This window comes from Drosophila pseudoobscura, chromosome 3, assembly GCF_009870125.1.
Source record: "Drosophila pseudoobscura strain MV-25-SWS-2005 chromosome 3, UCI_Dpse_MV25, whole genome shotgun sequence".
Taxonomy (NCBI): Eukaryota; Metazoa; Arthropoda; class Insecta; order Diptera; family Drosophilidae; genus Drosophila; species Drosophila pseudoobscura.
The window spans coordinates 7,674,445-7,694,324 of record NC_046680.1 but is presented as its reverse complement, the minus strand read 5'-3'; the positions used below and the strand labels follow the sequence as shown (position 1 = coordinate 7,694,324).

Here is a 19,880-nt window from a genome sequence, read left to right as displayed (position 1 = left end):
TCCGTACACAAGGGGTTCGGGGCAATTCTCATCCTTTGAGAGGCCCTCATCTGGAGGTAGTATTGCTTGAGTTCCCGCTGTTGTACTTCTTTAAAGAACTCCCGCATACGGGGAGAGTCTAGTACGTTCTTCTGGTCGCACTTTTCACTCTGGCATTCGATTCTACTGTCGAGAATTTCGGAGTTAATGCTCCTCTCCTTTTTTCTTCGACTGCTGGTCCCACTGCTGTTTCGACTGCTGTTCGTGGCCGCTTCATTTGGCCGGTTTTCTTTCGACTTGATTCGACTGGCCGGAACTTTTCTCTTGCCAAGGAGAACACCGCCGAGTTCCGATTGTTCTGAATACCTTCTCACAAAGGTGTTGTTGCTAGACAACGTCCCGGTCAGGGCAAGATTGAACCATTTGCTTTGAATTTTTTCTGAAGTTCCCATATTCAAATTTAGAATTTAGAAGATAAAAGAATTGTGCTCTGAGTTGGATTCTCTCTCTACGAGCTATCAACTATTTCACTCTTGCCTGTTTCAGAGCGGCACCGATTTATTTTCGTTCAATCAGCTTCGTCTTATCTCAGAGAGCACGATGTTGACCGAAGCTTACAAATTCACGGCATACGGCGTACGATCGTTCAGTTATTCGCTGAACTCGAAGCCGATCGGATCTATTCTGTATACTAGAACCCAACATGTCGCTGATCGAGACGGAGTCCCAATGGCTGCGCACTACCATTCTGCCAAAGATTCTGGAGAGCGGTAGACTGCTGGATACCTACAGCGCGTCGAAGGCGGACACATTCCGGGTGGGGGACATCGATGTCGATGTAATTGGTCCCAAAGAGGCCTTCATGCTGACACTCTGCTATCGGACAACCATCCGCTTTGAGTACGACGGCGAGCCGTTTGAGCGGAAAATGGTCGTAAAGGTAACTATTAAATGTCGTCATATCGTAGGCACGAACAGATGAGCATTGAGTGAGCTGTAGACCGTATTTCTGTTTTAACGCCACATAACCGGTTCAAGTCTGGAAGAGCAGATTAAAACCATTATGGGAGACATTTATGTCTTTGCTATTTAAACCAAAACACTGATAAACCAAGTGATACGGAGTTGGAACTGAATTTTTCGGTGGGATGGTGAAATAGGTAGCCAAAAATTCCCATAGATAAGATTATGGTGTTCCATTCAAATGTAAACACTATTTCCCAACCCCCACAAGTATTGATATGTTATCAGCGGGTTATTGATCCATAGATCTACTGTTAAACGATCGGTTAATCGAAAATACTAATGATTAACGAACTACCAGAAAACCAACTATCATGACAGCTTGTTTATTTTGTTGTAGAAAACGCCTATGGTTCCACCAGATGTGTACGAAGCAGTACAGTTTGGAGATCTTTTCGCCAATGAGATCGATTTCTATACGAAAATCCTGCCACAGATACAAAAGGTGGCGGAGGGAAAGTTTGCGGCACCCAAGTATTATTACAGTGAGCTGAATCCGCTGTCGGCAATCGTCATTCTCAGTGACTTTGCTGAGGATAGCTGGAGGGTAACCAAGGATAGGGTGGGCCTCAGCCTGGAGCATGTCCGGATTGCAGTGAAGTATTTAGGAAAGTTCCACGGCTTTACATACGCCATCAAGCACAAGAATCTGGAGAACTTCGAAAAACTGACCAGAAACCTCAAGGAATCCCGATATGCCAATGACATCGTGCACCCCCAATACAAGGTGACGCTGCAGACAAGCGTTAAGCGCGCTGTTCAGGCTGTGTCCACCTATCAGCCCCAAGTGGATAAAGATTTTGTGAAATTGTTCGGCTTCTTAATATCGGATTACATCCAATATGGACGCCAACGAGTGGCGCCCAGGGAGCCGTTGGCAACTCTCTGTCACGGCGATTATGTGCGAAACAATGTTGCCTACAAGTACGATGGCAAGGAGGAGCCACAGGAAATCATGATGTTCGACTACCAGACGCTGCGTGTGTCCTCCCCCATGATCGATCTGTCCGTCTTCCTGGCCATTTCTGTCTATGCGGATGTGCGCTACACCCATTTCGATAGCATTTTCGACGACTACTGCTCGGCTCTCTACGAAAGCTATAGGAAGCACGCGAAGGATGAGGTGCCAGAATTCATGAAGTGGGTATCCAAATGGCATCTAACAAAATGGTTATTTTAATGTTTCTGGTTGGTTTTCTTCAGCCGTACGGAGCTTGTGAAGGAGTACATTCGCTTCTTGCCCTACAGTGTGTCCATCACGGCCAGCTTCCTCTTTGAGCTCGTCGAACCGATGGGACTGTCCCCGGCGGAAATGTTCAACGTTCAGGTTTCGGACGAGGAAGTCATTGAGCGCACTATGAAAAAAGGCGGCGAGGTAGTTGATAAGGAAGTTGCACATCAACTGAAAGAAATGTTTGAGTTGAGTCGAAAATACAATGTCCAAATTGAGGATGGCATCGATGTTAATGCGTTGCCGAAGATCTAATTACTTGAATTAAACACAATGAATTGTTAATATCTTTACCCGATATAGTATGTACATTCGCATTATTTCCGTGGCCGGAACACCTTTTTTCCATCGTTTCATTTTATCTCCGAGCTGACGAGCACGATATACTTAAAAGAGTACGAACACATTGCCACAGCATACGATCGTTCAGTTACTCGCTGAACTCGAAGCCGTTCGGTTCCATTCTGTATACTAGAAACGAGCATGTCGCTGATCGAGACGGAAACCCACTGGCTGCGGACTACCATTCTGCCAAAGATTCTGGAGAGCGGTAGACTGCTGGATACCTACAGCGCGTCGAAGGCGGACACATTCCGGGTGGGGGACATCGATGTCGATGTAATTGGTCCCAAAGAGGCCTTCATGCTGACACTCTGCTATCGGACAACCATCCGCTTTGAATACGACGGCAAGCAGTTTGAGCGGAAAATGGTCGTTAAGGTATATCGTAACTTTAATTTCGTCATATCGTAGCAACGATGTAGCTAACAATTGAGAGAGCAGTAGACCGTATCTCTGTGTTTATAAATCACGATAACAGGTTACAGCCTGGGGAAAAGATTACTTGCATAATATGGGAATGCGAATACTCATATATTCATATATAATATGGATATTAGTGTTAATTAAACAAAAACACAGATAAGCCAAGTCATGAGCAGGGGCAATGAATCTTTTGTTTTTTTATAGAAAACTCCGAGAATTCAACCAGAGATGTACAAGGACATTCAGTTTAGTTATCTCTTCGGCAATGAGATTGAGTTCTATACGAAAATTCTACCCCAAATTGAAAAGGTGTCCGGAGAAAAACTCGCAGCCCCCAAGTATTACTACAGTGAGCTGAATCCGCTTTCGGCGATGGTCATTCTCAGTGATTTTGCAGAGGACGGCTGGAGCATTACCAAAGACCGGGTGGGCCTTAGCCTGGATCATGTTCGCGTCGCAGTGAAGTACTTGGGCAAGTTCCATGGCTTTGCCTATGCCATCAAGCACAAGAATCCAGATCAGTTTGAAAATATGACCAAAAACCTGAGGGAATCTCGATTTTCCAATGAAATTATGCACCCCGACTTCCTGTTGAAGCTGAAAACTAGTGTGAAGCGTGCTGTCCAGGCTGTGGCCACTTACCAGCCACAAGTGGGTGAGGATTTTGTGCAGAATTTCGGTCTCTTGATATCCGATTACACAAAATTTGGAAGACAGCGCGTGGCGCCCAGGGAGCCATTGGCAACTCTCTGTCACGGCGATTATGTGCGGAACAATGTGGCCTACAAGTACGATGGCAAGGAGGAGCCACAGGAAATTATGATGTTCGACTACCAGACGCTGCGTGTGTCCTCCCCCATGATCGATCTGTCCGTCTTCCTGGCCATTTCTGTCTATGCGGATGTGCGCTACACCTATTTCGATAGCATTTTCGACGACTACTGCTCGGCTCTCTACGACAGCTACAGGAAGCACGCGAAGGACGAGGTGCCAGAATTCTTGAAGTGGGTATTTAAATGGCATCTAAGAAGTTGATTGCATTACTGTTTCTGTTTTTTTATAGTCGGACGGAGCTTCTGAAGGAGTACATCCGCTTCCTTCCTTACAGTGTGTCCATCACGGCCTACTTTCTCTTCTCACTCGTCGAGCCGTCAGGCTTGTCCTCGGAGGAAATGATCAACTGTCAAGTTACGGACGAGGAAATCATTGAGAGCACCATGAAATCAGGCGGCGAGATAGTGGACCGGGAAATCGCGCATCAACTGAGGGAAATGTTTGAGTTAAGTCGGACGTACAATGTTCCAATCGATGAGGCGATGCACAATATCTAATTATTTAATATAAACACAATCAATTGTTATATGTACATATGTATACATATAAACCGATGCGTACATTTTGTTCTTTTTTTATTTCCTTTTGATATCAGTTTCGCTCAACGACCAGCTGTTTGCCGGCGGTGCTGCCAACCTGTGCTGTATTGGCATTATCACACATGTTCGTAAAGACCCTAAAATGTTTCAACCATCTCGGCAGCAGATTCTCCGGCTTTATAAACACCTTATCCGATACGGCAATCATCTGAAGTTGACGGACAAGAACTACTTTTTGGGTCGCGTGCGACACGAGTTCCGCGACAGTCGCCAGTTGACCAGTCCCTCGGAAATCGAGTTCAACTTCAGGGTACGTGGAGGAGTCTGCTTATGTGTTTCATAACTAACTTTTACCTTGCGCAGCGAGGAGAGACATTGCTGAAGAACGGACGCATACTGTAGGGATGATACGGGCCTTGGTTTCACGGTTGGCTCTCCCTCCGCTAGTTGTCCGCTGGAAGTCAACCGCTAACTTGGATTACTCGCGCTATCCAAAGCTGCAAGAGTCGGAAATCGAAGAGACCTTCATGCGCGGCAGTGGACCTGGGGGTCAGGCGGTAAACAAGACATCCAACTGCGTATTCCTGCGTCATCTGCCCACCAACATCACCATAAAGTGTCACACACATCGACTGGCCTCCAAAAATCGCGTAGAGGCACGAAAACTTCTCCTAGACAAGCTTGATGCCCATTTTAATGGAGAAAACTCGATTGCCGCACAGATCAAAGTACTGGAGCAGAGAAAGTCCACGGAGCGGCGACGACGGCAAGGAAAAATGCAGGAGATGAAGACTAGATGGCAAGAGAGGGAGCGTACAGAAGAATCCAACGATAAATAAAAAGCCAAAATTCATTTTTATACTAAAACATAACCTTCTTGGTTGATATATTTGTGATAAATGGTAAGTGGAACAACTACCAGCTAGAGAAATCACCAAAACCGCCTGCAAGCTTCTTCCTTTTGGCTGTTTGTGCTGCCAGGAGCGGGGACTCTGGTTTCTTGGGCGCGGCATTCATTTTTAGGTACTTGCCCACGCCTTCCCTGTAGACCTTGAGTGGCTCATTGAGGCGTTTCTGCTGTTCTGCCTTTTCGGCCGTCTCCTGTATGCTGGCCGCTTCATTCTCTCGCTCTTTGGCCAGCTGTTCCGCGGCATCAGCAAAGGGATTAACAAAGACTTGGGCATTTTCAATTATGATATCCTCGATTGGTCGATCTTTGTTGTCCACCTCGATGTTTTCTATTTTTTGGAGTGTGTCAAGGCCGCCAACCACCTTGCCAAAGATGGTGTGTTTGCCGTCGAGATGTTTGCAGGATCGATAGGTGATGAAGCTGCAAGTGGCAATACAATGAACAAGGAGTCGCATACAATTGATTGAACTACTTACAACTGGGAACCATTTGTGTTGGGTCCTGAATTTGCCATGGAAAGAACACCCCGTCCCGTGTGCGTCAGATTCGGCTTGAATTCATCATCGAACTTTTTGCCCCAGATAGATTCACCTCCCGAACCGGTGCCTGTGGGGTCGCCACCTTGAACCTGTAAGACACATTTGGTTATTATTTGATTTGATACGTCTCCTGGCGTGTACATACTATAAAGTTCCGAATGGATCGATGGAACAATACATTGTTGAAGTAACCATCGGCGCAATGTTTGATAAAGTTGTCGCAGGCGCGTGGTATCTGATCGCAGTAGAGCTCAATGTTTAATGGGCCAAAGTTGGTGTTTAAACGCACATAGCCCTTCTGCTTGACCCGCTCATATTTCACCAAATCATCGTCAATGATAGCCGCCTCAATCTGGGAGACAGGCATCATGGCTGTGGATGTGAAACTGGCAGACACTGCTCCAGTGGAATAATGAGCCGCATTGAATTTGTCTGCTGTTCGCTTGGAAGTGGAAGGTGCCTCTTCAGCAGGCTGGTAGTCCCTTTGCAGCTGTGCCAAGGTCTCTTTCGTTTCCAGATTCATGGTCTTAATGCGCCCACTGGCCGGATCTTTGCGCTCCAGGAGCTCCTCGTCTGTAAGCACTCGCAAGTTTTTACGAATGTGGTGGAAGGTGGATATATCGAACTTCTCCAGCTTCTGCGGATCTTGTATGGTAATAATATCCTTGCGCTGGAACGGTGTGTCATCCACCAAGTCCTTCCAGTTTTTGGTTTTAATATTCAGCTGATCAATGGCTTCCCAGCAGTAGACATTGCCCGTTGTAGCCACGGCGACAATGTGCGAGTTCTTGGTGAAGGGCTTAAACAGAGCGGGACAGTGGTAATCATCGGTAGCATTCTTGTAAAAGTTCAGCTTCACCAATGACTTTGAATCCATTTTCTGGCCTGTTATAGGATTGATCTTAAAGGTTTTCAAAAACTTCAAGATTGCTTCATACTCAAAAACATTGCCATTGAGGTCGCAGTAGGGCATCTCGTAGGGAGCCATGGTAATGGAGCAGTGCTCGTAGGGCAACCGCTTGAACTTCACATGGTTGTTCTCCGCGGATTCGGTTTTCTTTCCACCGTACAACTCGCTCCACTCCGTGTACGTCAAGTACCTGCAGAATTGGGTTGTAATATTGATTGCATTGTATGGTTATAATCGTTGGGACTTGCATTTTATCCTTTTGGTGCTGTCGTTTGCCCATTTTTGCGAATTTACTGCTATTTATATTCAAACAAAATGTGTCAAAACAATTGTTTACGATGCCCCAATAGAGCTGCCAACTGTTGCCAATTGAATCGATGACGATTGGTTGTTGTCATCGGTTTGAACAGCTGATAGCGCTGCCACCATATGTGAAAATAAGTGGTTTGCCAGCACTAGTTTAGGAAGGTTCAGTAAAATCAAACAAAGAGGAAAGAATTTTCCAATTTAAGCTATATATAGACAACCAAAGTGATATAAATAAGTTAGCCAATTGACCTTGGGCTTGGTGCATGATGTCAAGCCCAAATATCAACTACAGCTCCTTGGCCGAGGCGAATCCGTTTCGAGAGCCCGAGCAACATGACGAAGCAACAACAAAAGCGGACGACGCAAAATCATTTACAGCTGCTGCGCATTTAGACCCCCACAACGACCATGAGCCAGAGAACGAAGATACTCCACGCAACAGTGGCATCATGATACACATGGTGCCAGAGACGGGCAGGGCGCGATGGAACCACATCGAGGACCTCGACTCGTTCTTCTCCCGCATGTACAACTACCAGCAGAAGCACGGCTTTCAGGTGATTGTCCTAGACGAGGTGTTCCAGGTGCTGGAGTTTGGCTTTGTGGTATGGCTGCTCACCTTCGTGACGTACTGCATCAAGCACGACGTGCTCTTCGGGGACACGCTGCCCCCGGGGAGCAACCCCACCAAAACCACACTCAGCGATGTGGGCATGACCACCGGGGAGTGCGTGGCCAAATTCAGTTGGTTCACCTACCTTGTCATATTCATAGCTGCCATCTACTTAGGCTTTCGGGTGCTCAAAATGATCTATCACATCACGCAATACGCGGATATCAAGAAGTTCTACAACACGGCCCTTGGCATCGAGGACACGGACCTGGACAACATCACCTGGCACGAGGTGCAGCAGCGCATTCGCAAGGTTCAAGCCGAGCAGCACATGTGCATTGACAAGGAGTCCCTCACGGAGCTGGATATCTACCATCGCGTGCTGCGGTTCAAGAACTATCTGGTGGCCCTGATGAACAAGCAGCTGTTGCCCGTGCGCTTCCACCTGCCGTTTCTGGGCGAGATATGCTCCCTCAGCCGGGGGATGCTCTTCAACATCGACTTTATTCTATTTCGCGGTCCCGGATCGCCCTTCCAGAACAATTGGCAGCTGAGGGACGAGTTCGCGGTGAGAAGTAACCAAACGGAGCTGGCCCAGCGCTTGTCCAAGCTGATACTGGGTGTGGCCCTGGTCAATCTCCTCCTGTCCCCTGTGATCTTTATCTGGCAGCTCATCTACTTTAGTTTCTCCTACGCAAATATCCTGCGGAAGGAGCCGAGTGCCTTGGGCCTACGCACCTGGTCCAACTATGGACGCCTCTATCTGCGTCACTTCAACGAGCTGGATCACGAGCTCGATGCGAGACTGAACCGCGCCTACGAGTATGCCGACCGCTACCTCAGTTCCTTCTCCTCCCCGCTGGCCGCTGTGATAGCCCGCAATCTGCTGTTCGTGAGCGGAGGTCTTCTTCTGCTGATCCTGGCCTTTGGCATATACGAGGAGCACGTCTTCCAAGTGGAGCACGTTCTCACCATCATAGCCGTTCTCACTGTGGTGGGCGTCGTCGCCCGAACGATGATACCCGATGAGAACATGATATGGTGTCCCGAACAGCTGATGACTGCCATTCTCGCCCACGTCCACTACCTGCCTACAGAGTGGAAGCAGCATGCCCACACGGCACTTGTCCGCAATGAGTTTAGCAACTTCTTTCAGTTCAAGGCGGGCTACCTGCTCAGCGAGATCTTCAGTCCGTTCGTGACTCCATTCGTCCTGATCTTCGTGTTCAGGCCCAAGGCCATGGAGATTGTCAAGTTCTTCAGAACCTTTACGGTCTCGGTGCGTGGAGTGGGCAACGTCTGCTCGTTCGCCCAGATGGATGTGCGCAAGCACGGCAATCCAGACTGGCAGCTGAACAGCGACCTGGAGGAGTTCGCCAAACCGCAGCAGACGAGTCTGGTCGGTGGAAAGACGGAAATGTCGCTGGTTCGCTTTACGCTCAACAATCCTGAATGGCAGATGCCCAAGGAGGCTTCGTTGTTTATCAAGGGCATCCGGGAGCACGCCATAGAGGAGCTGGTACAGGCCAAGACCTCGGCCTTGCAGGACAATCCGCTCACCCACAGCCTGATCTCATTCGGCACCATTGGCGAGGAGTACTGCTCAATTGCCAACTCGGTTCTGGCCGCCCAGCTGAGTCCCACCCAGATGGAGCTCTCCCAGTCCCTTCGCCCCGGAGGCTTTCCCGTCGCCGGCAGCGACTTCCGCCAGATGCTGCAGCAGAATCTGACCGCCAGCGTGGGACCCCTGGACAGCATGCGACGCCTGCGGCTTAGCAGGGCTGAGGGCCGCCTCGAAGGACCCGCAGACACGCTCCTATACAGCCTCTACGGTGTGGATCCGCGGCTCTCCAAGAATCCCATGAGTGTGGGCGTGGCCGACATGTGCCTCAGCGCCCTCTACCTGCACGAGCTGAGCCAGCAAAAGCGCAAGGCGCGCCAGTCGCGCATCGTCGAGATGGAGGACGAGCAGCCAGGGCCAAGCCATTGGCAGCGGCCACCAGGTCCAGGTGGTGCACACCCGCCCCCGCCGTCTTCATCGAGCTCCCGCCATAACGTGATTACCTCAAAGGCTGCCGAGAGCACACCGCTGCTGGGTAGCATCCGCTCATAGCAGCGGCCCGTGTGGATCTAATAATCTACTTAGCACTAAGAACCCCATTCTGCTATTAGTGATTAAAGTAAGTTTTAAAGTCAGTGTGAATCGAAGCGAAGGACGTGTCTAGTGTATAGCTATACTAATACGAAATCGAAACCGAACTAAAATAATCTAAACGACAAGCAATAAACCTAACATCGTCATCAAGAGTCTGCTGTGCCCACACCCTGCTCTTCTCCTGAGAGAAATAATAACCAGAGACAGGGGTATTTACTTTTGTTCGAATGTACAAGTATATTTCCAGATCTTGGCTCTCCTACACACGTGACACGCTGCCATCTCCACTGTGTGCTGCACGCTGATAGATAGCCACCATTTGTAGGCATTGTTGGCACACCACTGCATCGACTGGCAGAGCTGGAGCTGGAGTGGAGTGGACGACGACGCTTCCAGCTGTGCTGCATCGCCTCGTGTGTCACTTGCCACACACGAACGCCATTTGGCGACTGGTGTTGATGGCATATGCAGAGAACTGAGAACAGGAGAAGCAGGCAATTCAGGCGAAGCCGCCTAGGTGCGTGCATATGAATCTCCCAGCGATACAGACACCGACCGCGATACTCGTACAGATGCTGCAGATCCCCGCCAGCTGCAGGAATGGATCTGGCAAGTTTTATGAATTATGTGCGTGTTGCATGGAGCTGGAGCTGGAACTGTGGCTGGAGCCCCTGTTTCTGTGGCAGAACACGTTGTCTCATTTTTCCGCTGCACGCCAATTTTGGGGGGAGCATTGCCCAACATTACACGAATGTGGATGGTGTCTTATGCCCGTTTTGGGGGCATCGTGAAGAACTCTGGTCTACGCGTCTGTGGAGGAGATGGAGATGCAGTTGCAGTTGCAGTTGCATGTAGTACTAATTGTAGAGCTCATGTTATCCGATCCTAGGTGAACGGACAGCGGCGGAACGCTGCTGCCTGCTGCTGGTGCTGCTGCTGGCCGCTCAAAATGGAAACATTTCACGAGCCTTGTCAAACAATCGAATTTAATTTATGATTTCCTGCGCCAATTGGACAGAGACACCGAACGAGTAATGACACGGCATGTGGTAGACCCCTTTGGACCCCGAAAATATCATATCACTCACGATCAATCGATACGCAATTTGGGCACAGCAGGGCCCGCAAAACGGACCGACTGGAGAATTGGAAAGGCCAGGTCGGGATTGGGACAGGAACGGGAACGTGAACGGGAGTCACTTGCATATGCGAATGTCTAGAGCCGTGATGGCCGTGGACCACCGCGTCGAGAACAGAACCAGTTCAAGATCAGGCGTCACTTTACATTGGCTCTGGCCATTGAGTGCCGCTGACAGTTGCAGTCGCTTTGGAGTTGGATAAAGTAGCCGGGCTGCCATTTCCAGATCGCAGCTGCCATTCTGCAATTAGAGCCTGGCCAGTCGCCGTCGTTGTCGATGCGTTGTTGTCTGGCACGTCGGCTGGTATCAAACGTGTCTGTATGTCTCTGGCAGCGACTAATGATGATAGTCCAGTGTCTTTGGTCTCCCCATCTCTCCCTCTCTCTCCAGCCAGCCAAATCCACAGCCCGATCCACATAGACGTCCATTGGACCTTGTCGATTGTCGAGTGTGAAGCATCAGCGTCGCCTTTGATTGACAACTGATCAGCCAGCATCAGCAGCATTCAGTCGGGATCATCATCGGCGATGCAGCTGCAACGTTTCCCACTTTTGGACACGCACGTTCCTGCCCTGCCAGCCTGTCCACCTCCTCTTGCTGATGTTACCGCTGCTGCTTCTTCGGCTGATAAGTTATCGATTTTTTTCATAATTAAAAAACCAGTTTACTTTGGCTCCTTACAAATAGACTTCGGTTCCGGCTCCAGCCCGAGACGGAGGATGGTACGAGCGGGGGACTTGGATCAAATAGTTTAGTCAGCCGCATCCCAACGACGGGATTTGCATTGCAAATTAGGCTCGACTTCTTTTCTCCTTTCTCCCGCTCCCACTCCCGCTCCATCTGCATCAGCATCTGCATCGACCGCATATCCCCTACCCGCTATCCGCATCGCTTCTCGATCTGCTTGTAATCGAGCCTCGATTCAATAAAACATTTAAACATTAAACTGCTTTTATGCAAATTGCCGGCGTGCGCTTAATTTTCGATCAGCTAGAGACTCGGTCCTGGTTTGGTTTGGTCTGGTCTGGTCTGTGGCATCCGCTTGAATTATCTTTGCATCGCATGCTTGCAACACCTTCCGAACCCTGCTCCCTACTGCTCCTCACCTTGCAATCACCTTGATAACATCTAGAGTGGGTCTTCTACAATTTTGTTGCTTCGCTCCTCCGTCTAATGGCGGTGGCTAAAATGCTAATCAATAGCCTTATCGCTATTAATCTCGGCTTCGATTTACCTTTTTGCCCGGCTACTTGTTTTCCGGGAACAGGAGGGAGGGAGAGACGGGCTGCGGCAAGGGATCTACTCGATTGAGTATTGCAATTCATTAAACATCCAATTGCTGTCGCCTGTTTGTAAATGTTTGTTGCCTGAAATTGCAGAATGTTTGTTCGTTTTTCACTCTGCGATCTTTGCGATCATTAGGTGGATTAACATTGCGCATACGTCGCGTGGGTCAACAGAGAGAGAGAGCAGTCAGTCGTGTGATTTGGAGGATTTTCCATTTCACTGCCATTGCTTCCAAACAGTGCAAATCAGGGATGAGGGATGAGGGAGCAGGAGTAGGATGCTTCTTCCACTGATCTGATCTGAAATTGCATTCTTTGGGCCCATTAATTTGCCTTCAAGCCCTCCAGTTGCAGGTCATTGGCTGGGATAGGAAGGGGAAGGAAGTCTTTGCCATATTTATGAGGCTGCCAGCCGCTCCCCACAGACGCACAGGCGCAGCACAAAGCTGAACATGAGCCTGCCGGGCGGCAACGGCATCTGCAACGCCGCCCGTCTCCCGTCTCGGCGCAGCCCCGGATTGGCGCGTGGGCTGGGATGCTGTCGCCCGAAGTGGATTTTCTGTTCAACAAGTAGTTTATGATGTTTTTGTCAATTCATGGCAAAATTAATGACGCTGCAGAAAAGCACACGCACATGGGCATGCGGATGGAATCCGCGATCTGCTGATCTGACTGCCTGCCTGGCAAGGCGTTAAAAATTGTTGCCTATAAACTTAAAGAACTGCAGAGGAGTCGCGGCCTAAGCTCCAGCTTCAGCTCCATCCATGACACTCTCTCGCTGTCTCTCTCTCTCTCCATCCCATTTGCGTCCGCATCTGCATTCAAAAATGCCATTAGTCACATTTGTGGGCCACAGTCGCAGGCGCTTGTAGCCATGACTTGTAATCTTTTTCCTTTCCCCTGTGGCCCGGAGCTGCAACTGCAACCCGTTTGGCCGTGAGCAGCAGGGGGATTGGGGATTGGGGATTGGGCTAGCCAACACAAATATTTCTATTGCCGTTAATGGCGTTAATAATTTTGCCAGCAAACGGAAGACGGCTGGCCACTTGGGCCACAGCGGGTAGGTGTGGATTAGCCCGCGTCTGTCATGTTGAGGATGACGTTACATGGCCGCAAGTGACAAGCGGCAGAGGCGAAATATGAAAGTCCCCACCACAGAACTTTGGGCGGTGGCTAATGCGAAGTTAATTGGAAAATGCCAGGCCAAAAGTGGGAAGCGAATCGTGGTGCACCGCACTTGCAGCGCAGTCCCAGCGCAGAACATCCAGATCCACATCCACATCCAAATGGCATATCGAATTTCACGCTGCCCGCTGGTAGCCAGCGCCTGTCACTTGGGAGTAAGACTAAACCGCGGCCGGCCGATAGATAGCAGCTGCAGCTTCCAAGCACATGTTCAACAAGCGGCAGGAGCCGGCAGCGGTAACAGGAGAAGTGCCCCAGGTCCCAGCCTGACGACATGCGCCGTATCCGATGTCTGTCGAGGAAGCGAGACGAAATGTAGAAAACGGAACGCAAGAAAAAGTGCAACTGTAATTCCGAGCTGCATTTCAGGACTGAAGTTTCAAATATCCCTTCATGAGGAGGGGAATATCCCTTTCACGGGGATATTCATTCTCCCAATTTCCCATACAGTGTTGCAATAACGATCTACAGCACCTGTAAAGCAAAGCCAGCAACTCGTGTCACCTTTAAGTTTTAGTTTTTATTTTCTTTTTTCGGCTTATCGAATTGGATATTACAGTAGTTGTTGTTATTGCTATGCCAGCGATATGGTCGCCATTTTGGAAATGTGTGCGTTTTAAGGCCGACTAATAAACACGCCTACCTGCAGTCCGAGCAGCCGCTTGTCAGCCACCTGTGCGTGTGTCCCTGTGTCTGTGTGTCGCTGGCTGTGCGAAGGTGTGTGTCGCACTTGATCGGCATTTGAATGTATTTGTAATTTGCAATTATAGTGCCACGCATAGGCAAAGCGAGCGAGCGGGACAGCAGGCCGGTGTGCGTGCCGCGCGTGTGTGTGGTGAATGGATTGGGGCACTTGTTGCCTGTTTTTTCGAACTGCGGTATTCGATTTTCGGTTTTATTTGAATTGAGAGAGCGCGAAACACTGACAAATTCAGCAAATGGCAAATGAAAAACCGCAAAAACCGCAGCCAAACCCCCAAATCGAAAAGTGCAGCCCCACCACCACAGCAGCACAATTTATTTGCGAATAAAATATGCAGCGTGTAAACTCCAATTAGACGCTAATTTCAGCCATAAAATGCAAATGTGCGTGCAGGAGTTTTTCTCGATTGCCACAGTGTGAGTGTGTGCCACATTCACTTGTGGGGCCTAAGGCCTAAGATCGCGACTGGAGACTGGAGGCAAAGTGAATGGAAATGCAATTAATAAATGGCTCCACAGCTCTCCCATTGACTGGCACTGCACCTGACCATGCCCCATGCCCATGCCCATGCCCCTGTGGGCAGAGCTCAATAAACAATGAAACGGACGCACATTAGCCGCATAAATCCTTCGGCCGACAAAGACAACCCGCAGCGTTTGCGTGCTTCATCACACTGGCTAAGAGAGATAACAAGAGAGAGAAAGAGAGATATCCCTCTTGGCGGTATCGCCCACGACTTCACTCTTGGGACCTGGACGTGGCTCTGGGCTCCGACGATAATTGCCAATTATGCGACGAATCAAAGTGGCCAAATTTGGCCGGAAAAAAGTCAAAATAAAGCCAAGTTTTTATTACAATTTTTGTGGCCCCAGGCTCTTGGTCCCGACTCTGGCTCTGCCTCTGCCTCCGACTGTGGCTCTCCTGTTGCAGTTGTTGTAATGAAGTCATTATAAAATATTGCGTCCCATGCACGCACCAGATCCCAGCCACAGTCACAGTTCCAATCCCAGTCCCAGGCTCTGACTCTGGCTGAGATTGAGCTTCGCTGCAGCTCGCTTGGCATTGGCCATAAATTCTCATTCGCCCGCTTCGATTTCGTGCCCGTTTCCCAAACGCAGCTCAACCTGTCACGACAGCTGCGCCGTCTAATCTAATCCATTGAATTTTTTTTCGCTTTATACGAATATATGTACGTATGGGGGTTTTTTTTATTTGCTTGTGGTTGCTGTGGCTGCCCCTTAACTCCTTTTGGGCCGTTATTATGGATGCAGGCAACTCATTAAACTGACGCTGGGCAGGCCATAAATCCGCCCACCCGTCCATATCCACATATCCACATCCACAACCAAGTCCAATTGCCGTTGCCCCGTGACTGATCGCAGTAGCTGACACAGGCATCGCCATCGCCACCGTCGATCTCTTGGAGCTTTATGGCTCCACTTGACTGCTACTGACACACACTTTGTTCAGCTGTCGCCCAGGCGGTCTCGAGGCCTCAGCCTCAGCCGCAGCCCCAACCCCAGTCCTAGCCCCTGTTGCAGCTCTGTCCCAGTCCCAGTCCCCAAACATGATCTGGCATTTCAATTGGGAGGCTGCGGCTGAGGCCACTCCCAAGGGCTTAATTTGGCCTGAGTAGAGCGACATGCGCCCAATTTTAATCAGCCACGCCGAGTGCATTATATTGATTAATGATTGCGACCAAGAGATTTGGATTTGTCTTTGGTTAAACTCAAGGATAAACTGCGTGGAAGTTGGGGGAAAGAAAAAGCGGGCATGAAATAAGGGGACCTTTAAGATAAAGAGTGGAACTATCTATTCCAATTACCAGCTAAAAGAGGAGTTAACACTTCCTGAAGAATTGATCCCACACCAGATAAGGTTGGTATATGAATTGTATTTGAGTGGGAGAAATCTTTCAGCACGACCGTTCTCGCATAAATTAAGTGGATTTCTTTCAGCAGTTCCATGGCCCCTTCTTTCACTATTTCAATTATCGAACTATTTATTTACTTAACCTTTTGCAGTGTTTCCCCCCAATCCATTCAATTTTGGTGGTGTATCTGTGCGTATACGTAATATAGATTAAACATTTAATCTGCAACCATGGGATGGCTTTTCAGTCTGGTTAAGCGATATCTGCCTGCTCCGCCTGCTCCATAGATCAAAGTCAATCTTCTGCCTTGTTGCCTGGCTGTTGGCGATCAGTAAAAAACTCACGTAGCTCATGAGCAGCTTTTTGCAGATCAGCAGGAGTGCGAGAAGAAGCTGGAGGTGGAGCAGCGAGCAGGCAGCAGACATCAGTAGCTGGTTTGCCAGCCTATGGGCGGTACTTAAACGCACTCACTCATTCACACAGAGACACATCAGGCAGACAGATATAGCTATAGGCATATCTATAGATATACGAATATAGTATATATATAGAACGAGTGCACTTTTTGCGCGTCTCAAAAATTGTTATTGCACATTTAAAGGCGTCATTATTAGCGCTACATGGAGGCACTAACAATTGTCCATGCATTTGAAATGCTGAGCCGGAGTCCGAGTCCAGGCACTAATTGGACCCGGCCGGAACTGTGGGGAATAGAGGGGGGAACAGAGGACTGGGTGGAACAGAGGACTGGGTGGAGAGGACCGGCTGATCTCGCATAGCAATTGCATTTCTTTCAAGTGTTTTTTTCCTTTTTGTAGTGCGAGTATTACCATTTTGGTTGCTCTTAGTGGGTTATCACATAAATTGTGCGCACAAATCTTGATCTGCAAATCATTTTCGACAACTTTACTGCGTAGGGGATAGGGTGGGGAAGGGGTAGGGGGATCTGGACTCGGAGCCGGACAGAGTCTATATGCATATGTATGATCGTAACTTGGGTCCGCTATCTGTCGCTGAGATCTCGATCAGAGTGCGCATGCAACGATCCACGATCTCTTGCAACAATATTTTCTGTTTATTTATCGTGCAGTTCTGTTTTTTTTCTTCTTTTTTGGTTACCATTTCCTGTCGCACTCTTTAAGTACTCGTACTACTGCAACAACAAGAGCTGGGAGCCAAAGCTGGGAATAGCCAACCAACTAAGCTGACATTTAATTTAAGTGCCAAACACTAGAGAGAATAACTACTACCAACAACAACTGTCTTCGGCTAATGAAATTTATGCATTTATGCGGAGATGGGAATGAGAATGGGAATCGGAATGGAGAGTTCTCATCTGCAGGCAAGCGGACAGAACGAACATCGAACGATGATCCATGTTAATGTCCATCAAATGTGCCAAGGTTAAAGCAGCTGTCAATTCGATTGTTGGACATGTCCATGTTGCAATTTGCAATTAGCCGCACTTGCAACGGATATGGCTCCAGCACTGGAGGAGGAGGATGAGAATCAGAATCGGAATCAGAATCAGAATGAAATGGATGATGGTCTTTGAGCTAAAGGATGCCCTGCAAGTGTCGCGATTGCGCGTTTCCCGTGAGAAATTTCAATTATTTTAATTAGCGTTGCGATCGCGGCTGCTTTATTAGGCGACGACGGTGTATACGCGTCTGCGTCTGCGCAGAGTCTGACTCCAAGCCATCGACATCGATGTCGACGTCGGCGTAGATGTCGCATTGGTCGTCCCCGTCTCTTTGGCCAATTTCCGCTGCACGCAACGCTCAGTCGCTGTCGCTGTCGCTGGCTCTGTCCCTGCCGCTGCCGCTGCCACGGAGCTGCTGGAATTCCAGTTGATAGCACAGGCAGAAACAGAGACAGAGACAGAGAGAGATAGAGAAAGAGAGAGCAACGCAGTTGCAAGAACAGGATTCTGTACTCCTCTCGATGGTCGCTGCTCGCGGTCGCCTAATGACATGTTTTGGATAATGATGACGGGGCAGGAGACTACGAGTAGATAGGGGCCTGGAGAAGGGGGCCACTCCGGGGCCCGGAGTGATCTGGTCTCGCCGAGTGGCGATAAAAAGCTGGAACTTAATTTAAATTGATGACACTGCCTCTCGTCGCCGGCCATTTGGAAAATTGCCAACAAGCGGCGAACGTTTGCCGAGCAAATCAATCTGCATGCCAGCCGTCGCAGATGGAGCATGGGGTATGGGGGATATGTTACGATTGCAGACCACCCGGCGGTCGAGGACTCCGACTCCGACTCCGACTCCAACTCCAACTCCAACTCTGATACCAAGTTGGACTCTTAATTGGCCGCAGCGGTGTCAATTGCAGCGCCATCACAATGAAACACCAATTCCTGGACCGCCCCCGGGGGAGCCATGGCAATGTGACTTGCTGCTGGCCACCGCCACCACTGATCGGCTCGGCGGAGAGTGTCGCCCGCTGTGCCAGGGAATGCCAATTTCAGCAATTAACAATGGCCATAAAAATTGCTCACGCAGGTGAGCCATGCGGATGCGAGAGGCATACACTGCGAGACTGCACTGAGGGATTAGAGAAGATGTGGAGGAAGCGGAGGTGGAGACGGAGACGGAAACGATATGAATCGCGGGCAGTAACCTGTTAACAAAGCCAAAGGCCGCGCTCGAACATTAATCAGCAGATCAGATCGCATGCGAAACGTTACGTAGAGACAAGACACGAGTCAAAATTATGCTCCATAAAGAATTGCCCTTTGCCAGAGACTTCACAGCTTCACCTCCTCTTTACCGCACCGCACCGCACTGTTCTCCACCCCACCACACCACACCACACTTCACCAATCAATCGTTCAAGGCGCTGCAATCGAGAGTATCGCCTCGTTACGGGCGGAATGGAGTGATGGGTGATTGCAGGGACGGACGGGGGAGTGGAGTTCAATGACTCGATAAACAATACATTATTGAAAGTGTCTGTCGGTGGAAGTGTTGGCCTAACCTTGATGAGAATTGACCGCTTAGAGCTGTTTAACGCTTAGCCGTGGATTTGGCTTCGAGTTCGGATTGGATTGGATGGGATGGGATTGGATTGATTGGCCCGAAGTGTGCTACGTTGAGTGGCTCGCGTACCCACTTCCTGCCCTGGTCTGGCCCATTACCATTGACCCATTACTCTGGCCCTTGCCGATTGCAGTCCGTAACAAAGAGCCCGCAGGTAGTGCCCGTAATTTGATGTGATGTGTGCATTCAGGTCGGGAATTCGGAAATAGACACGTTCCACCGCTCCAGGCACATACTCGCGGGGAAACAAGCTTGATTATTACACAACACGGGCATTGAAATTAATAATGAAAAACTGAAGACGTCGATTCGCTAGAAGAAGCGTCTGTGACTACAACAGAATTATGTGCACCTGCCTGGCATGGGTATGAGCAGGGGCATCGGCATCCCATCCCGCCCCTTATCGAATAAGTACACAAGCGGCGAATGATTCGTATGGGAGTCGCGCAAAAACCAAATTAGAATATCAACCAAATGACGCACAGATACGGACAAGGCAATTGGAGCAGCAGCAGCGGCAGCAACAGCTCCGCTCAGCGATAGGCAGCCATTTTACGACTCGATATTCAGATTCAAGATACAGATACAGATTCATACCCCATACATTGTATGGCGTATGAGACGTACGATATGAGCATATCCATCCAATCCATTCTAAAACTTAAACCAAAAAACTCGCTCGATCGCTCGCTGGTTCTGGTTCTGGGTCTCTCGCTGGCAGAAATATTATTTGAAATATTAAACCGATATTCGGCACGTTGTAAGCCGAAACGCGTTTTCAAAAGCGATCATTCAGCCGAGCCAAGCAGGCAGCCAGGCAGCCAGGCCGCAGCCCCCAGA

General features: G+C 49.3%; 6 protein-coding genes across 6 annotated transcripts; 5 read left to right on the top strand and 1 right to left on the bottom strand.

Annotated features, from left to right (window-relative positions):
* Window positions 1–600: 600 nt before the first annotated feature.
* LOC4803811 (uncharacterized) lies at window positions 601–2,533 on the top strand. Its single transcript, XM_001360432.4, has 3 exons — window positions 601–919; window positions 1,343–2,142; window positions 2,206–2,533. Exons 1-3 carry the CDS (start codon window positions 683–685, stop codon window positions 2,486–2,488), a joined length of 1,320 nt encoding a protein of 439 aa, XP_001360469.3. The 5' UTR covers window positions 601–682; the 3' UTR covers window positions 2,489–2,533.
* A 32-nt stretch (window positions 2,534–2,565) lies between these two features.
* On the top strand, window positions 2,566–4,397 carry JhI-26 (Juvenile hormone-inducible protein 26). Its single transcript, XM_002138282.3, has 3 exons — window positions 2,566–2,953; window positions 3,203–4,002; window positions 4,062–4,397. Exons 1-3 carry the CDS (start codon window positions 2,717–2,719, stop codon window positions 4,327–4,329), a joined length of 1,305 nt encoding a protein of 434 aa, XP_002138318.2. The 5' UTR covers window positions 2,566–2,716; the 3' UTR covers window positions 4,330–4,397.
* A 54-nt stretch (window positions 4,398–4,451) lies between these two features.
* On the top strand, window positions 4,452–4,875 carry LOC26533608 (MIEF1 upstream open reading frame protein). Its single transcript, XM_015183884.2, has 2 exons — window positions 4,452–4,681; window positions 4,735–4,875. The coding sequence occupies exons 1-2, from the start codon at window positions 4,514–4,516 to the stop codon at window positions 4,771–4,773; spliced, it is 207 nt and encodes a 68-aa protein (XP_015039370.2). The 5' UTR covers window positions 4,452–4,513; the 3' UTR covers window positions 4,774–4,875.
* Window positions 4,742–5,243, top strand: LOC4803810 (probable peptide chain release factor C12orf65 homolog, mitochondrial). The gene has a single exon (XM_001360431.4). The coding sequence runs from the start codon at window positions 4,776–4,778 to the stop codon at window positions 5,208–5,210; it is 435 nt and encodes a 144-aa protein (XP_001360468.4). The 5' UTR covers window positions 4,742–4,775; the 3' UTR covers window positions 5,211–5,243.
* Window positions 5,221–7,116, bottom strand: LOC4803809 (RING-type E3 ubiquitin-protein ligase PPIL2). Its single transcript, XM_001360430.4, has 4 exons — window positions 6,979–7,116; window positions 5,966–6,920; window positions 5,758–5,909; window positions 5,221–5,701 (listed from the first exon to the last, which is right to left on the bottom strand). The coding sequence occupies exons 1-4, from the start codon at window positions 7,008–7,010 to the stop codon at window positions 5,287–5,289; spliced, it is 1,554 nt and encodes a 517-aa protein (XP_001360467.3). The 5' UTR covers window positions 7,011–7,116; the 3' UTR covers window positions 5,221–5,286.
* A 35-nt stretch (window positions 7,117–7,151) lies between these two features.
* Window positions 7,152–9,959, top strand: Atg9 (autophagy-related protein 9). The gene has a single exon (XM_001360429.4). It carries the CDS (start codon window positions 7,303–7,305, stop codon window positions 9,763–9,765), a length of 2,463 nt encoding a protein of 820 aa, XP_001360466.3. The 5' UTR covers window positions 7,152–7,302; the 3' UTR covers window positions 9,766–9,959.
* The last annotated feature ends 9,921 nt before the right edge of the window (window positions 9,960–19,880 follow it).

What these genes read in the sequence shown, in the direction of transcription:
- LOC4803811 (XM_001360432.4), top strand. Translation starts at nt 683, where the DNA reads ATGTCGCTGATCGAGACGGAGTCCCAATGGCTGCGCACTACCATTCTG. An exon ending in AGCGGAAAATGGTCGTAAAG is followed by an intron (nt 920 to 1,342) that starts GTAACTATTAAA and finishes ATTTTGTTGTAG; the next exon opens with AAAACGCCTATGGTTCCACC. An exon ending in GAGGTGCCAGAATTCATGAA is followed by an intron (nt 2,143 to 2,205) that starts GTGGGTATCCAA and finishes GGTTTTCTTCAG; the next exon opens with CCGTACGGAGCTTGTGAAGG.
- JhI-26 (XM_002138282.3), top strand. Translation starts at nt 2,717, where the DNA reads ATGTCGCTGATCGAGACGGAAACCCACTGGCTGCGGACTACCATTCTG. An exon ending in AGCGGAAAATGGTCGTTAAG is followed by an intron (nt 2,954 to 3,202) that starts GTATATCGTAAC and finishes GTTTTTTTATAG; the next exon opens with AAAACTCCGAGAATTCAACC. An exon ending in GAGGTGCCAGAATTCTTGAA is followed by an intron (nt 4,003 to 4,061) that starts GTGGGTATTTAA and finishes GTTTTTTTATAG; the next exon opens with TCGGACGGAGCTTCTGAAGG.
- LOC26533608 (XM_015183884.2), top strand. Translation starts at nt 4,514, where the DNA reads ATGTTTCAACCATCTCGGCAGCAGATTCTCCGGCTTTATAAACACCTT. An exon ending in AAATCGAGTTCAACTTCAGG is followed by an intron (nt 4,682 to 4,734) that starts GTACGTGGAGGA and finishes TACCTTGCGCAG; the next exon opens with CGAGGAGAGACATTGCTGAA.
- LOC4803810 (XM_001360431.4), top strand. Translation starts at nt 4,776, where the DNA reads ATGATACGGGCCTTGGTTTCACGGTTGGCTCTCCCTCCGCTAGTTGTC.
- LOC4803809 (XM_001360430.4), bottom strand. Translation starts at nt 7,010, where the DNA reads ATGGGCAAACGACAGCACCAAAAGGATAAAAT. An exon ending in GATCCATTCGGAACTTTATA is followed by an intron (nt 5,910 to 5,965) that starts GTATGTACACGC and finishes TGTGTCTTACAG; the next exon opens with GTTCAAGGTGGCGACCCCAC. An exon ending in AACACAAATGGTTCCCAGTT is followed by an intron (nt 5,702 to 5,757) that starts GTAAGTAGTTCA and finishes TGCCACTTGCAG; the next exon opens with CTTCATCACCTATCGATCCT.
- Atg9 (XM_001360429.4), top strand. Translation starts at nt 7,303, where the DNA reads ATGATGTCAAGCCCAAATATCAACTACAGCTCCTTGGCCGAGGCGAAT.